The sequence below is a fragment of the Struthio camelus genome, chromosome 4 (assembly GCF_040807025.1).
Source record: "Struthio camelus isolate bStrCam1 chromosome 4, bStrCam1.hap1, whole genome shotgun sequence".
NCBI classification, from domain to species: Eukaryota; Metazoa; Chordata; class Aves; order Struthioniformes; family Struthionidae; genus Struthio; species Struthio camelus.
Window position 1 is genome coordinate 57,433,635 of NC_090945.1, and position 18,026 is coordinate 57,451,660.

Genomic DNA, 18,026 nt, shown 5'->3' on the forward strand with positions numbered 1-18,026 from the left:
AAAATTTAAAAATAATAATTAATTTAAAGGTGGCTTAGGACAGGCACGGGCTTGCCCTTTAAGGCGGTGATTTTTCTAGTTAATGTGGTGTATATACATTTCCTGAGATCTTCAGGCTGAAACTTAAAAATAAGAAATCTTCTCTGCATGAAGCAGCTAGGAAAGGTACATAAAAGTAACCAAAAACTTCTGAAGTCCTTAAATGTTTGGAATGACATACATGATTTAACTGCTTTTAGATATTGGGACCAGATGTCCTGTGCTCCAGTTAGCTCCCTCTGCACAAATATGATATCACGAGGGCTAGTTATGCTGACTCAGGCATTCGGTTGCGTGGGAGGGAAATCCCAAGGGTGGAGGGGGGAGAGCAGAAAGCCAGGATTGTTTTTCTATTCGTAGTTCGTGTTGGAGAAACAGACAGGGGAGGAGGTGTGGCGGGCGCGGGGCTGTGCTCCCGCCGTCCCTGGCAGCGAGCATGGCCCTCCGAAGGCTGTTACAGCTGCCGTGGGAGAGGAGCCTCTGGAGGAGCATCCTCGCCGCTGGGGATGGCGGGAGCCGCTCTGTGCGGAGCGAGGAGCCAGCCCGAGGGCTGGGCTTTAAACCTGCTGCCAGCGCCACTCAGCGCAGCCCCGCCAGGCGGAGGGGGACAGGACGATGGCTAAAGGACCAGATGGCCAGCTGCAAGTCAACGGAGGAAACATCACGCGGGCCGAGCCGCGTGGTGTGACTGCCGGATATACTTTCTAAAAACTGGCCTGCTAAAGGGTCATACCCAGCACGGGGTACAGTCTGTTCACCACCGTGTGACTGCTGACATCGAAGATTTCTGTTTAGTTAACTGAAACAACAAGATAGGCGTTTGGTGACGTTAAACTTTCATTAAAGAGAGAGAGAACTGTTAGGAAAGGATTTCCAGGATGGGACAGACGAAAAGCAGGATGGGATTTCAGAAGACCTTCACCATAGCACTATCATAGTGGAAAAATTAAAATTGCTCTTTTACCTATGCCTGTATTTCAGTTGATATTTTAAATTTCATGTATAATCAGTAGTTACCGTAGCTGCTGTTTTTTGCACATTAACAAGGGAAAAAGATCCATGCTGATTCTGAAGTATCGCTGTTGTTTCTGCCATCTGCTGCTCTCTGAAAGAGGATAACCTGATTACTTTTTAATGGCAGTGGAAGACTGGACGGGGAAATTACAGCTTTAACTTGATACACTGTGTAGGCTGAAATGAGATGTTGGTGCACACTTAAGGTTATGTTATTTTTCATGCTCTGAAAGAAGGGAAAGAAAATGTTCTTCCTTGTGCAAATTATACTGTAGTGGGCATCCTCCAGTGAGGATGCCCTGTCAAGGAAAGATTCCTTGCGCACAAGAAAGGGATGAGGGGCTCATAAGTTACAAAGTTTGGAGGCATGCCTGTGACATCTGCCTTTAATCACCCTGAAAGCCTGAATCCTGTTCAAAGCATGGTGAGCCATGTATAAGGGCTAGAAATGTCAGTATTCTATTGTGATAACATTTACTGTACTGATTAGCAGTCTCAGTGCTCTGCAGTGGACTGATAATTTGCCTTAGCGTGTCTCTTTGTTGCCATTCTGTCTCCTTCCTGTGGCTCGAGCGGGGAGTGTGGGCAGACCAAGGAAATTTTCTTGCATGCAAACCTCCCATGTTCATGTATTTTGCTCTGTATTTTATAAAATATGCCTTTGTCTATCTGCATACCGAGATATAAAATATTTTAAATATGAATTCTTTCAAAGCTGATTTTAATTTGCATTTGTAAAGTGCAGTTACATATGATCCAGCATCTAGTGTCATGTGACCATCTCGTGGAAATTGACTCTTTAAAATGGCTTTCAAGTTTCTTGGCTTTTGTGAATTTCAGTTACCAAAGTTGGTAAGTTCCAATAGTTTTTGGCAAGTATGTATATCTAGGGGCAGAAGTTGGCTGGATTTGTTCCAAAGAAATTTGATAAGCTAAAAAAAAAAAAGCCTCCAACAGCAGTAGGAAAACAAATTTCTTTCAAAAGAATCTAAATAGTAGTGTGGCTTCCAAGCCTCTTTTGTTTTCCACCCCTTTGGAATAGATTTTTTCCCTATTTTACCTTTGTTCCTGTTGATCTAACTTTTCCATTTTTGGTACCAGTGGCCAGCATGGACAGTCCCATCACCAAAGTCTGGAGGTGTCCCTGCAACCCTGAGATGTTTCTGGAACATTTGAAATTAGATTGGCATAGGACTAAAAGAGGATACAAAGAACAAAGGGCTGAGAGAAAACAGAGAGGCCTCAAAAGACAAGAATGCAGAGGAAGAGGCACAAGAGGGAGTTATTTTGACTGTTGAACAGTCGTCTTTTCTAATTCCCCATTGTGTGATAGCCCTTAAAGCCATCTCCAGTATTTGGGTTTGGATTACCTTGTCCTTTCTGATATTTCTAAATTATTTTCCCTTCCTAGTACACAATTCTTTTCAGTGCTGTTAAGCACTGTGGTAAAGAGAGTTTATGGTTTTATTCACCAGAGGCATTAAAGAGCCCTCTGGTACTCAGGATCTTCTTCTGTCTGTGAAGAGGCATACATAAACTGGAAACCGGTATTACTCTCTCCAGTAAGCCAACTGTCTCTCACTCTAAGAAAATTACTCTTTAAATTGTTTTGTAACTCTCTTCAGTATCTTCTCTAGTTTTCCAGCAGCTTCTTGGATGTGTAGGCACTGGAACTGGACACTGTGTCAGGATTAGTCCTGCCAACACACACAGAAGAATTAGCTCGTTCCCCAACTTCTGTTTGCTACTTACCTGGTTACAATATATTTTGTAGTTATATTAGTCCTTTTCCTACAGCTTTGAGCTAAAAATGTCCCTTCTGTGTCAGATCAAAGATACAGCTAACCCAGTTTCCTTTTTCTAATTATACTCAAAAGCAGCTGCCTACAGAAGAGTAAGAGAAGAGGACAAGGCTACATGATGCTCTCCCAACTCAGTCATTTTGAGGTCTGGGCCAGATGTGGTTTCTGTGTATTTACTAACATTTGATGGATTTTTTCCTTTCTCCCCCCCTTTCCACTCCTTCTCCTCCCTTTCCCCCTTTTTCCTTTTTTTGTTTACCCCATGTATTTTCCCATCTTTTTTCTGAACCAATCTAAAAATTGGGCGCCACAAACAACCTTCAGCAAGGAGTTCCGCAGCTCAATATATTGCGTGAAGAACTACCTCCCTTTAATTTACTTTTTAAACTGGCTCTTTCTAGTTTCATTTTATCATCCCTTAATTCTTGTGTTGAGACAGAGTAAGCAATCAGTTCCTACCTACCTCCTCCAGTCAGTCCACTCATGATTGTATAGCCCTCCCTTGCATCCCATCAAGTCATCTCTTTTCCAGACTGAAGAGTCCTAACTAGTGGGTTGCAGGAATTCACTGTCTTTTCTTTGTCCACAACATCCCTCAAGTCTTTTTCAGTAACTGCTTTCCAAGGGAGAATCTCCTCATTCTGTAGATACAGCATGCACTATTGAACGACTAATCTGGTTGTACTATATTTTGCTTGATTTATACCCCTTTTATTTGTTTTGTACCCCTGTGGATTCTTATCCTTTACTTTGTATGGACTGAAAGCTTTCCCCTTGTTCTGACCAAAGCCGATGCGAACTTTAACTTCCTAGAATATCATGTTATTCCCCCATTCCCTTTTCTCAGTATTGAACCCCAACCATCTTCTGGCTGTTTTCCCAATCTTCCAAGACTTATAAAAACAAACAAAAACTCAAAAAAAAGCACAAACAATCCTGCCAAGCATCTTTTCAGAGATCTTTTTCTGATACCTGTTTTATCTTGACTATACGTGTACTGCTTTCTCGTTCTTCTGACAGAGGTTTTTGCTGTGCTGATTCATGTTTATACAGAGCATGTCTGTAGAAGCCATCATAACGAAAAGTTTTTGATTGAGCAGGTTGGAAGCACTCCCTTTTTAACTTGTTGATGAGTCTCTTATGTCAGACATGCAGTGATTTAAGTAAAATTATCCCTATCCTTGGAGAGCTTGCCCAATAAAATCCAGACTTATTAAATATCTTCTTTTTTTAAGCATCCTGTTGCTGATGGGCCCCCATGAACCCATTAAAAAACCTTAACACAGCTGTAAACTTGAATGGTTTCCAAAGAGAGAGAGAAAAATGGGACGTTATGATGCAAAGATACATTGCCAGACAGCATAACTCACTGAGATGAAGTGCTTTCTCTACTGAGGAAGATGAGATACTAGTGTGATTATTAGATGCCTTTTTGTTGGCATTTAATTTTTATTAAAGCATATGTGTAGTCTTATAATTGTGGCATAATAATCAGCAACTGAATCTGCCCAGTGTAACATAAGAAACAAAAATAACTGAAGAATCATTACAAGATGATTGAAATCAGAAAACTGCAATTCAGACATTGGTGGTGCTCAGTAAAGATGGAAAGCCAGTAAAAGGAAATGTTAATTATGTTGCTCAAAGTACAATTTCTTTTGATGTCCTTTGGAAGTTAGGTTAAAGAAAAATACTGGAATATACTTCTTTGGCTGTGGGCTGTAGTGGAATCAAATCGTTTAGGTCGTGATCATGGGCTATGGAGTTATTGGCTGAAGGAACTGTGACCTTTTTTGGGGGACAGGGGGAAATTATAGGGCTAAACCAAGTTGTTTCAAATATTTTTGTTGTTATCACATATTAGCTGTTAAGTGTTAGTGGTATGTTTTTGGAATTATGCAAGATATGTTAAAATAAAATTCCTGACCACAGGAGCTTACAAGTGCAGTGCTTTTTAAAAGCTTTATGTCGTAAATTAATTTTTCTTGCCTTTGACTGGTCACTCTGCTTTGCAGTAAGTACTAACATCACAGCTAGATAGGTATTTACGAGGTATAAACTGGCAGAGAAATGTTGATGTCTGTAGTGCGGACTGACTTACACCAGTTAAGAATCTGGTAATATGCCAGTGTATTGAAGAAGTCATCCAAAGAGCAGGTGATTATTTAAATTATTTTCTTTTATATCTCTTGGCAAACTTAAGCCATAGTTCATATAGGCTTTAAGCCAGCACTGTTGTGTAAGGAAGCAGTCCCATCCTTGGCCTTCATGGCCAAGTGTGAGTATTTCTTTGGCCAAGCGGTAAACCAGATGAGAGAACTGATCTGGGTAAAATGATTTGTTTTAACAAACAGCCACGGAAACACTTCAACAGACATAAAAGGAGAGGCTGTTGTGGTGGGCAGAAGGCAAGAATGAGAGAAAACTGGGAGAGGGCACACTTAGGATGAGTGTGAATCTGTGTCTTTGGCAGATAAGCTAGGTTAAAAATAGTTTTTATAAAGTTTACTGATTGTCTTTTATTTACCTTCTGTTTGCCTATGTTCTATATGTTCTATTTGCCTATGTTTCTATATGCCTATGTAAGACTTCTTTTCTTCAAGGGCTGCCTGGAAATTGCCTCTGCAGTTTTCACAGAGTCACAGACTGGCTGAGGTTGGAAATGTTGCAAATACAGATCCTGGGGCATTGCCTAGCGTGGGTAATAAATGCAGAAAAGGGGACGGGAGATTGAATTGACTCCTTGGGAAGACAGAACTTTCTTAAGAGTAATGTCAGAGGTGACAAGTCCTAGATTCTAATACTGTTTTCTCTGTCTTTCACTGGTAGTTTGATTTTTCTCAGTTATTTTCCTCTTAATAGACGCGCTTGATGAATTTCTGTATAGTCTGTCAGGTGAATACACAGACACTGCCATTAGAGAGAGGAAGATGCAAAGTCTCTTAGCATTGTTAGTCATAAACGTGATTTTGCCCCTAACAGAAAAGAATGTTATCTTTTTTCTCACTTTTAATGATTTGCACTTTTTACATGGAAGTGGCCAATTACTGACCACATCTCCCACCTCTACTTTCAAGCTGCTGTAGGTTTGCTGGATGCTTCATTTCCTTTCCCCTAAGTCTGAAGTGATCTCCTTCCCTCTGCAAGGCAAGACTTTGTGAGCTCTCCCGTGCTGTAAGCATAAGTTTGAGACAGACAGTAAAAGTTTTCTGGCATTCACGCTCACTTCCTGTAGAAGGAAGTTTACAGACTGTGTACTTCAGTTATCAAAATGATTTCATCCTCCTCTTAAATAGTCTGCCTGAATAATTTTATGCTATATGTTTTGACTTGGGCAAGCTGAGAGGTTTCATAAAGGTGAAAGAGTAGTATTTTGAAGACCTTCAGGTTTTGTGTTTTGTTTTGTCTTCCTGATTCTTCAGTCATACCCTACAAATATTTAAAGAGAAGACAAATGAAAATTTTTTTTTCAAAATGTACCAAAGTTAATAATTATAATGCATCACTCTGAAAAACATAGTTTGCTTGGTAAGATCATACTTACTGATTTATTGTGTCAAATCACTCATCACTCATGGGCCATTTTATGAAAATGAAACAGCTGTTTTGACTGGATTAGGAAGTACAGATGTCTTCTCACCCATATGGGAGCTACATGCAATCCAGCGCAAATCTCAGATGGCTGAACTGTGTAAAACGGTGAAAAACCAAACTGCATTATTTCAGTTATGGCCAGCTGAGTAACTGAAGGTGATGAACTCCTCCTTAGCTTGGCAGCGTCTCTGATCTTTGCTAAAGCTGAGCTCTCCATATTTGCAAACCCACAAGATTATTTTGTACCGTTCCCATCACCTTTAACAGCTGAGTGAAGTTCTGGTTAGAGTACTCACTCAGGTCTGTCCCCATCTGGATAGTGGGAACGCTAATACACCGCATGGCAAAATCACGAAACAAAGAAAGTCAAATCCAGGTAAAACTTTATCAGTCCTGTACAGCACCATTAGAAGGCTGCACACATCAGATACTTAGCTGCATAAACTCCTCCCAGTCGTGAGAGCTTATGTGTACTTGCACCTTCTGGAGTATGTTTCAAGATCACAGATACTTTGCAGGCTTTAATTTAGGGGGAGAAGGCTATCTCTCCTGATTTTCTTCTCTTTCAGAAGGAAAAACAGGAAAGGTTAGCTTGGATTTTCCTTATCCTGCATCTCATGAACTCTTTTCCGGCCCAAGTTATAGGTAGAAATAGCTTCTATGAAATAGCTCAGCTTTATGCGTGAGGTCTGAACGCACTTGTAAGGGTGTGAGGCTGGATGGTCTAAGCCGTCCTTTCTGCAGACAGTGGATGTGCATCTGTCACAAGTGCTAAAAAGACGCAATACGAGGACTCAAAGTAGACGTCGGCACAGGATGTTCCAGCAGTGAGGGACAATAAATGAATCAAGGACTTCTGAGCTTCCCCTAATCTTCCTGCTGATTTTAACTACAGCTGGGTTTGGGGGTTGTTTTTCTTATTTTGTTTTGTTTTTCTTCAGTAAACTCCTTGCTGTTGCAAAGCTGTGTGGTTCACATTCCAAACAATTCTGTTAACTCATGCAACCTCTAAAGGAATTAAAAATGTTTTGCTTCTAAACTGAAAGCCACTAGACTATTTACATAATGAAGTAGTCTCTTAAGATTATCTCCTCCTTCCTCCTGGATTCAAAAAGAAAATAAATTCCACTTGCTTGAAGTTGATTTTTTGCTTTAATATTTTTAATGATGTGTTGAGGACAGTGGGTTGGAAGCTAAGGGATTAGAATGCCTTGGTTCTCTTCTCCGTTTTGTCAGGGACACGTGTTAATTCAAGTCAACTCTGACCCTCCTCTTCTTTTCCCCTCCAGCACACTCCATTTTCTATTGTGTAAAAGACATGTAATGATAGGTATTGCATTAGGTTCTTACAGGATTATTTACTATTCAAAGTAATTGCCTGAGTTGAAAAAATTCACAGAAATGCAAAGCTTTTAAAAAGTTTATTATACTTCCTCTTCATTCCTGTAGATCCTTTAAGTCAAATTTTAAATGTAACTTTTAAAGCACAATATCACGCTCGCTGTTTAGAAACTTAAAAATTATTTTTGTACTTTCTTTACTATCCTCCCATCTGTCAGAACACAGGCCTTTTGCACAAATCAGCAAATTGGCGTCAGTTCATTTACCCTTAGGGATAGCAAATTATTGCACAGCTTAAGTTATACAAATAAATAAGTAAAGAGGGTGGAGGAAAGAGAGGGAAAACAACAAAAATCTATCACAAACCCTCTCTGGAATATATTCTGGAATATAATCATATGTTCTGAGGAATATAGGATTGTAGCATTAGAACGTCTAAACAATGCAACTGAGCAGAAGGCGTTAGAGTTTGGTCCTTAGTTGGCTCTGACTTAAGCAGCATTAATGTTTTTATACGGCCTTTGGAAAGCTCAGAATTGACCTGTTTTTATTATTTTTATTGGCTCCCTTGATGATAGACAAATGGGGCTAACCTGAGGCCAACATAACCAGCAGGAAATTTGGGTCATGGGTAGTTACATTTTTAAAACTTGTGTTTTAGAGTTGTTCAATCAGAGTAATTGATTGATTGTTACATGGTGCAGGGAGCACCTAAATCATCAGAGGTGGCCAGATAATGACAATCTGCTAGTGGACTTTGTTTGAGGCAAATTTCCCAGCTCCCTGTGGAGTTGTGCTCTGCAGTGAGGTTGTGAGTCCCCTTTTCATGCATGCTCCAGTCCAACTGGCCTGTTTGTACAAAATAGCCTCTTAAACTTGGCAGTTCTATTTGAAATCCTCTGTAACGCCATTTCCCAAGAGATAAAAAACATTCCAAAGAAGTTCATACCCCCAAAAGACCCTATGTGCATTTTAAAGTTAACGGTTTGTTATAGCTCTTTAATATTTTTATTTCATTTTTACTTTGAAGATAAGAGGTGGCAATTGTTGCTTTAAGTTTTTGAGATTTTGCCCTTCCTTCAGTAAATCATCCTGAAAGTTTAGACCCAAATTTTTTAATCATATAGGTTTGAAAGTTTGCCTGAGATGCTGCACACACGTACTTTGAGAGCTATTAAGTTCTCAAGCAGGAGTTATTGATGTACTATTTGAATGAGCATATGCATTCTCAGCGCTATGTGTTTTTGTATAATTTGTGCATGTAAAAAAGAGCATATCCTTTTCAAGGAGGTATATCCCATGTTACAGAAGCACACGATGTGATATTTAGAGATAGGGTGAGTACAGTGTGTTCAGGGGGTGCCAGTAGATGGTGTTCAATAGTACGTGATGTAAGGTTTGCCTGTACTTAGAAGTGAATTCAGATTAATATGGAACATAGATTGAAGTTCATCATCTATTCCAGAATAACTCTATGCATAAGTTAATCTTCAGTTCTTCGATTTTTAAGATTTACTAGACTCTTGTTTGTTGTAAGTAGCTTCCTCCAAGTAGCTGCATACATTTAAATTCCTTGAATTTTGTCATATTCCATTTTAGGATCAGGATGATCTGAAATTTATCATACTAGTGTGCAAATGGGGATTTGTTTATATGTCCAAATGCATCACTTGTCGAAAAGAGAACTGGTAATACTGAAGGCAGGACTCAGCTGAAACTTAGGAAACAGCAGCATTGTTCTGAGGGTGGCCCAGCTGCCAGCATGTGCCAGACCAACACTAAACACGTTAGACTTGCTTTCCAGGCAGCATAGAGACTGGGCTTGCTGTACATCTAATTGAATGTTCCCTGCACAGTCACATATGTGCTGCCAAGCCCTCCCAGATTTGTAAATGTTCCTTTTAGGCTTTCAAGTGTTTTTGACTACTGTAGCTTTATAATTTACTGCTTCAAGCCCTAAGTTGCACTGACTGTTAGATTTAGCATATGAGCTGTTAGAAAATTCCTCTAAGGTATGCATTCAAATAAAAAACATAACATCTGACCACATTAAAGTTTCTTGAAAGATGGGTTTATGGCATTACTGGTATCCACATCAGGAACAGGGTGGGGCCCAAAGTTAGCAGAAGTGGTGTTTTCCTGTAGCACCAGCTTGAAAAAAAGTTTCTTCAGAGCTTAAGTAGTTCATATTTTCTTTATGACTGAGATCTGTAACAGATCAGTATAGGAATTAAAATTGCAATGTATAAGATGCCTGTTAGAGTATCCACAGTTGTGAAAGAAAAACTGAGACAGCCTACAGCCAAAATTAGGAACACTTGGGGTATTCTAAGGAATACACTAGGATACAAAACTTCTGAGTGTCCCTGTGCTCGGAGTTAGACTCTGAAATCCCTGACCAGATTTCAAAAAAGTTGTTCAGTTGCCAAAAGAGCGCAGAACTAAATTAATGCCGTTTAAAACAACAGTAAACCTAATGATGTGATTTTTTTTTTTTATTATATAAACCTGTTTCTGTTTATTTCATGTTTATTTTCCTTTGCTTCTTCTATCAGGCCTCTATTTAAAGGGTGTGTTATTGGCTGTGGTGCTTATTACCACGAGTAGTCTGTTTGAAGTACTGTAGTAACAACCAAGAGCAAATGTTTGCAGACTTGATTCTTTGGATTATAGGATACGCAGTGTTTTGCTTTATTCTGTGAACTGGTACACGCATTTTCAGGAGGAGCCATTTGGTGATCAAAGGGCAAAGCACAGGGTACTGAGGGGTGTGTTGCAGAAGACCTCTTGGGTCGACCGGACAGTTTGCAGTTGCCAGGGGAGGAAGGTTGTGCTTTACCTCTGGGTGTTCCTCCTCCAAGCAGTGTGCTCCTGCTGTGCGCCTTGCGCTGAAGCCAGTTCTCATCCAGGCCCACTGATGAGCTGCAAACTAACTCGCAGCAGAAAACCAGTGTGTTTATAAATTTTATATGTAGGTGTGTGTGTGTGTGCACAACGAGGATGACAGTTCACTGACATTATTAGTTACTCTGCTAGCTTGAGTAGCAGCGATCTGTTGCATCAGTTGCAGAAGCTAGAGCGCGTCCTGTGAAGGAGGCAGGGGCTGCAGAGGGAGGAGAGGATCACTGCACGTGTGAGGCAGGTGACTGCTGCCCTGGAGAAATACACCCTGTCCTCACTCCTGCCATAGAGGTCCTCTGAGAAACCAAGCCAGTCAATTCAACTTGGTGTTTCACAGGTGCTTCCCTCTACTTCTAATTTTCTGCATTTCTGACCTGAAGCCACAGGGTCAGGTTTGCAGATGGGCTGAGAGCTCACAATAGCAACTGAAGCCAAAGGGAGCTGGGCTTCCAACTTCCTGCTCAAGTACAAACCCAGGCCCAAGGTAAGATCAAGGTGGAGACCTGAAATTTCGAGGAAGCTTTTGACCCTGTGCTTTGTACCATTTTGCCCATACAGAAAAGACTGATGCTCCAGCTCTCTGATCTTGCTGGTACATAGAGCAGGTTTAATCATTAAAGTTTATCAAGTGCTAACCTACTGCCATTATAAGTAGGAAAAAAAATAAGGAAACTAATGAATTTGCTTTCTGAGCAGCAAATAGGTCAGGGGACCATGTGCTGAACAAATGAGGAAAATGCAAATATTGAATAACTGTTCATTAAATGAACAGCGGCTACTCTGTGCGCTGAATGAGGCAGGAGTTCAATAGGGAAAAACCTTGGGAATTTGTGACTAAGCACTTTTGTAAAGCATACACAAGGACACCGTTTACTATTGCACAGGCGGGCCTAATCCTGGCTAGCTGTTGATGTTGGCTCTAAATCTGAGCAACGCTCTCTCTTGCAGTTTAAATAATGTGATTTCTGTGTACATAATAAAGAGGAATTGTCTGCTAAAAGTAGTTCTCATTAAAATAAGGAGTAGTTTGAATTTATGTTGTAAACCCAGTGCTACTGTTTCCTAAGGTCCAGTTCTGTCTGTTCTGCAGGGTGCTATAGCTGTACCTACAATAACCAAGAATGGACTTGTCACCTCGCATGCTGAAACAGGCCCGTGGTTCTTCTAACCATGTGCTCTGTCTCTGACAGTGGCAGTGGCAGATGCCTTTTAAGGAGTGGGCACAAGTCTGGGCCCTTTCTGCTGTCTGTTCTCTTTGTACTCTCCCAAAAGCCAAAGCTGGTATACTAGGGATGCTGGGGGCACCTCACTCACTAGCCCTTCTAATGGTCGTTTATAGACCTGTCATCCATGAATCTGTCTAATCTCTTTCTGAACCTGTTGATTTGGTCCCGTGTTAGTTTTTGTATTGCAATATTTGGTGAACGGTAGTTCTACATTCAGCTTATTCCCCACATCTGTCATTTTGTAAACTTCAGTCATATCCCCTCTCAGCCTTTACCTCTCCAAACTGAAAAGTCCTAGCTGTTTTAGTCTCTCCTTTTACTCCAGAGAGATTATTTGAGATGAAGAGATTATCTCTGTTGCAGAAATAATACCTCTTCAGGATACAGGCAGCATTAACCAATAAGCACCACAGAGGGAATCTGACACAATCTTCCTTCTATTTTTCAGACTATTGGAGAGTCAGAAATGCCCAGTGTTTTGAAACAGTTATTGCCAATGATCAAGTCTTACAATGAGAGGACACAAGATGATTACACCTGTGAGGACTTCCTTATTCTGCTGGTATACATGTATTCTGTGGTTGGAGAAATGAAAGGTGGAAAAGAGCTGGATGAAGCTGAAGAAGAGGTGAAAAAGGCTCTAGTCAGGGCTATTTGTGATGAGCCAGAACCTTCTCCTTTGTTGCAGAAAATAACAGGTAAGATTCTGTTTCAGTGTGGTGAGAAATCGGGTGACTATGAAAACTAGAACTAGGAGAAGCATGTAAAAGAAGCCTGACTTGTCTTTGGTGCAGAAGGTATGTGAGCAAGCACAAGGATTTCCTGTAGTTTTCTTCCATCTCTGATGTTCATATATGCCAAATGCTGACAGGCTGTACTTGAATAGTGCTGAGTCTGATGAAAGGTCTGCAATCTGTTCTTTTTGTTAAAGATTGGCTAAATTTGTGTGTTTTTGTTAGGTAATCTTTTCAACAATTTCTTTCATTGATCAGTGCAAAGTTGTCCTTGTGAAGTCAAAAGTAATCCTGGAAACATGCTCAGTGAACCACAGTTGTTTTGTGAATCCTGGGAGCTGCCCTGTCTGGCATAAAAGAAGAAATGTGTCTAAAACTAACACTGAGCTTTTTGCTGAAACAACATGAACATTAGCTTTTAAAAACAACATGCTAAGCCCTTTTTTAGGTGAGTGCTCATGGAACAGGAAAGCCTAACCTCTTGCTGCTGTTGTCACATATTTGAAAATTGTTAAAAATGGTTATAAAAATGAATAAACTGTAGCTTGCGGGTGGCATATCTGAATGGAGGAAGAGAGCTCACTTCCTGATGTCAGTTATCTTGATACTTAATAATAGTGAGCAGGTCGTTGACCAGGTCACCTTTGAGGTAGGGAACATGCAAACATAAATCAAAATGTCTCCAGGAGCTTTCAGTTGAGAGCCTTTGCCAAGAATTTGCCTTAGTGGGGAATCTCACAGGCAGTGGAATAACACTGCTTTTGCTTATTCTGGTGTTATTCCCTGTGGACACTTATGCTTCAGCATACAGGTGTGTTCTGGCTGGCCTGCTGTTGCTTTGAATGTAAAACGTTTTAATGGTTACGAGACTCTTACTGTAGAATGGGTAAGTCCAGTCGTACCTGCACTGTGCCTTTATTTTAATACTCCTTGTGACGATGCCTCCAGTAGTGTATAGCTGTATATGCCTGGTGGTATTCGATATCTCTTGCAGACTGCTGCTCTGCTGTTTCTCAGTGTGCTGCACACATCTTGTGTGCTGCAGGTACTTCCCTCACAATCTCAGTGGTATCACCTCTGTTGGACATAGTGCAGTCCAAACCCTCTTTTCTAAAACTCCATTTTCATATTTTGCCTTTTTTCCTATGTTAATCAATGTTTTGAATGGCTGCTTTATCACTTTTTCTTTGTTGTTCTTGAGAAAAATGTGGGAAAACTTGAAGTTTCTAGAAAGGTAGTTAGGAACCAAAGAGAAGCTAGCTGCATGCCTATGTGCACAGAAACTTCCCTTGTTGCCTCTGTGGTCTCAGGCTGTCTAGTTGCAAGCACGAATGGAGAGCGAAATACACGTTGTGCTTACATTACATTGCCTTATGTTACATTTCAAAGTTCTAAGCTGTCAGTCATTGCTAATTCTTCATTGGTATACTCGTATGCTTGATTTCCAGTGTCTGTGTGTAGGTTTCCTGAACAAGAGCAAATACCTGGGTCTTCTCTCTCATTCTCTGGGGAGAGGAGCAGGTGAGTGAGTGTTTCAGTACAAAGGTTCTTCAGTTTATGGAATGAAATTAGTTCTCTCTCTTTATATAGTGGGCTGACCGTTTGAAGCATGGTGTCTGAAGTACAGCATTCGCCTCCTTATGCGTTAAGTATTTGCTCTGTTATTATGTGGGACATCAGACTATGGACCTGCAACTTTATCACACACTTACGCACACAAGTGATTTGTATGGGCTGCTTTGGAAGTTCAAATGTTATAAAATATCAGGTTGATGGGGGGGGGGGGGTTTGAAGTATCTTAATGTGTTAAAGCACAGAAGGCTTTAGATCAAACGTCATTGTGAAGTTAATTGCATAACACAAAACCAATTTCCTTGCAACCTTCTATTTCTTTATCTGGGTAGTTAGCACAACGGTATCTGTGCTTTTTCCACAAGTGTGTGGAAGTATTTTTCCACAAGTATTCCTCCTTGCTTTTGGGGGCTTAGCAGCATTCTTTGCTTTTACATTTTATTTAGAGGTGGCAGTTCATTTGACCTATCCATAAAACAAGACAAAAATACTGAGTAAAGCTTATTGTAGTGGCCAAAAATAAGAATATCTTAGGAGGAAATTGTGAAAGGAAATTTCTAATAATAACTCTTCAGTAGCCTTCAAGCCTTTATTTATCCAGTGGATTGTTGTCTCAGCATTAGTGGAATGTGCTGAATTTGCAGTTTGCTGTATTCACTGAACAGTTGAATTGAGAAGACTGGAAAACACCAGCAGCCTTAGAAATACTCCTATCTGACTTGTGTTATGCTAGGTCTGTGTGCTAAATTGTGTTCCCCCATGCCCCTGTCCCCCGTGCGCTCACTCGTTGTGAAGCGAAGCAAGTCAGAACTGTACCGGCATGCTGAGCACCTACAAACTTTCTTTCAAAAGCATTGCAGGAGTACTTTCTTACTTTATAACATGACTGAAAGATGGTGAATTGAGCACCGGTTTCCCCTTTTGTACAATAATTCAGTGGCCATAACGCTGGGACATCTCCATCTTACAGCAGAACGCGCTATTAACTGCAGAATATTCCTCTTAGCAAATACAAGTTGGCCTATTTCCATGAAGTCAGCCCAGCTCTGCTAGTTAACAACATCCATGGATCTAGGTTGGTTGTGTTCCAAATGCAATGTCCTGTCCTTGTTTTACCTTAAATCCAAAACAAAAGCAAACCTGTTTTGCCTTTGAATGGCTACAAAAGTTAATTAGACCAAAATCAATTTTAATAATTCTTGGAGTCTCTCTATCATGGTCAGAACAAAGCCAAATGTTCATGATGTCTTATTTTGAGGGTTCCACCAAGACAAGTTATAGGACGAATGTTAAATTGGACTTGTCAGGAAAAGAAACCCAGACCAGAATACTTTGCAAATTCAGAATATTGCTTGTTGGCTCACTCCTTGCCTTCAGGTCCCCATGTGGGCCTGGAGTCCCTGAATATTCAACATGCATTCTGCAGTAAATCTTGTATTATCAGGTAGCTCAAAGGAAAACAGAGTGGCAGGTTCAAGTTTCAAGCACTGCTAATGATTGTACAGTTTTTCTTGTAGTGAAAGATAGCAAAATTCATTTTTGCCTTTAAATAGCCATACAAAAGTAATACTATTTAGACTGCAAAGCCAAGCACTTCAAAGTTGAGAAATGCCAGTATTTCTGTTTCCTATACAACCATAATTTGACTCCTGTGTACGCTATAGTACAGTCTTCAATTCATGATTGCGTAGTATATTTTCTGTGAGCCATTGCTTCATTCATTGTATGACCTAACCATCACAGAGGATTAGAAAAATATAGCTTCAGTTAATCTTGCACATGATGAGTAAGTGTTAATGAGGTAAGGAGGACTGTCTATATGATATTGTGCAAGTAACTCTCTGGGTCTCAGTTTGCAGTCCATGGAATGGGCTGGCGCTCTCAGCCTTATGTGATTCATTGGGGGTCTTACAGAAGAAGAATATTATGTACATTTTCAGATATTAATGTAGATCTATTTGAACAGAGAGGACTGTGTTCTGCTTCCCGATACATCTTGTGCCTGATATTTTGGTTTTAGATAGGACCTAACAGTGTATGAAGACTGTTTCTTTGTTTCTAAGCTGATTTAAGCTGAAATTAAAAGCCAGATCTCAGCTGTGGTCCTGAACTGCTGCCTAAACCTTTGGCCTTCCTCTTCTCTGTGAAGCACAGAAGGTGTGTACTCTGACAGATCCACGTTTTTATTTTCTTTTTTTGTTCCCTTAAAGTCACTTGGGAAATAAGATGCAAAACCCTTGCAAAATCATTTTTGACCTTTATTAAGGTTGTGAGGTCAAATCATTGGTCCAAATAATTGTCAGTTTTATATGAAGTGTCTTTTATTACTGCATTGTTTAATGTAAACTAACTTATACTTGCCTGAACATAGATAGGCCTGTAGGAGATTTCCAGTGATGTGACTACCTCACAGAACTAATGCAACCTTCCCCGAAAGATGCAGCTCATCAGTGCACAGGAGGTGCTTATACTGTTGTCTAATTTTATCTGTAACTTAATTAAATTTGATCAATATTTGCATAGTGGAAAAGAAAGTTTTTCTCAGAGATGTTAGTGCATCCACATAGCTTTACCACACTAAATTTCCCTCATGTAGCCTAGATTATTACAGCAGCCTGTAAAATATGTTCAGACACAGCACTTGCATGAGCTTATATTGTGAAAGAAGCATAAGCACTTTGAATTTTCTGGCTTTTGAGTGTTAGGCTTTTCAGCCTTATCATTGCCTCAGCATATGTTTTCCAAAAATGTGGTGTACAATAGCATTTTGCAGTTATGTAACACCTGATTTTACTGAAGCACTAAAAACATCCTGTAACTGTTAATTAAAATGAAAATGCAACAGGTTAGTCACGCAATGAGAATAAGAAATCTAGTATGTTTTTTACATGCGTAATGGTATACAAGTATATTGTGTTGTTGCATTTGATAGAACAGTTAATAATATGTGTTGTGGTAGACTATCTTAATGCCTTGGGTAATAAAACTGAATATAACAGTTTCAAGATTTCTCATGGGTGTAATTTACTGCAGACATGTGTTCTTCATCACTGTTTCCAGCAGAAGGTTGGAAATTGGCGGGGAAACAGAATAGAGCAAAACATAATAGAACATGGTGGTTTTTAACAGAATGTTGAGTTTGGGGGCTTTTTGGTTTTTTGGATCTTTTTGCCAGCTGTTAAGGAAAAAAAAAGCTATTAAATACGCTATTTGTTTTGTCACCTTATCTGGTCAGGTCATTTTGTAAACATCCATGGAGAGCTGTATACAACTAAAAATGTATGCCAAAGTAATACTAATACAGTCATAAAACAATTAAAAATTTATTTTCAGCTGTTCCCTTCTTCCTTTTTAGTCTATAAATCTCTGTGGGAGCTTTGTAGGACAGATGAGCTTTTCATGGTGCGCTCTGAAGCCCAAGAGGCCAGCTGGTACTGCTGGGCTAGAGGGCAAGCCAGCTAAGATGCCCAAGCACATTAATTCTAAACTTGTGAGGTGTGCAGCATGACTCTAGTTACGAGCAGTTTCAGTTGCACCTTCTCAAGCACAGAAGTAGCAGGAACCCTGTTTTTTCAGGAATTTCTATTTATCAGTATCTAAAAACTGAATTTTTTTTTTTTAGTCATATAGTGGGTTTCTGGACTTTTTCTTGCCTTTTTTAAATTCTATATATTGACGTGTAGCCCTTGTCATATTGTGTTAGACACATGTGGCCTTAGATGGACTATCTGTTTCTGGTTGTTCTCAGCACAAGATTTTCTGGAGGAAATGTTCCATGGGCTACTTGATATCATTACCTTACT

General features: G+C 40.0%; 1 protein-coding gene across 2 annotated transcripts in view; it reads left to right on the top strand.

Moving 5' to 3' along the window:
* SCFD2 (sec1 family domain containing 2) overlaps positions 1-18,026 on the top strand; it is a 220,871-nt gene that overhangs the window by 81,328 nt on the left and 121,517 nt on the right. For both annotated transcript variants that reach the window (XM_009682020.2, XM_068942892.1), the window contains exon 5: positions 12,366-12,615. In XM_009682020.2, coding sequence (XP_009680315.2) covers positions 12,366-12,615 — 250 coding nt within the window. The remainder of the gene's footprint in view (positions 1-12,365; positions 12,616-18,026) is intronic.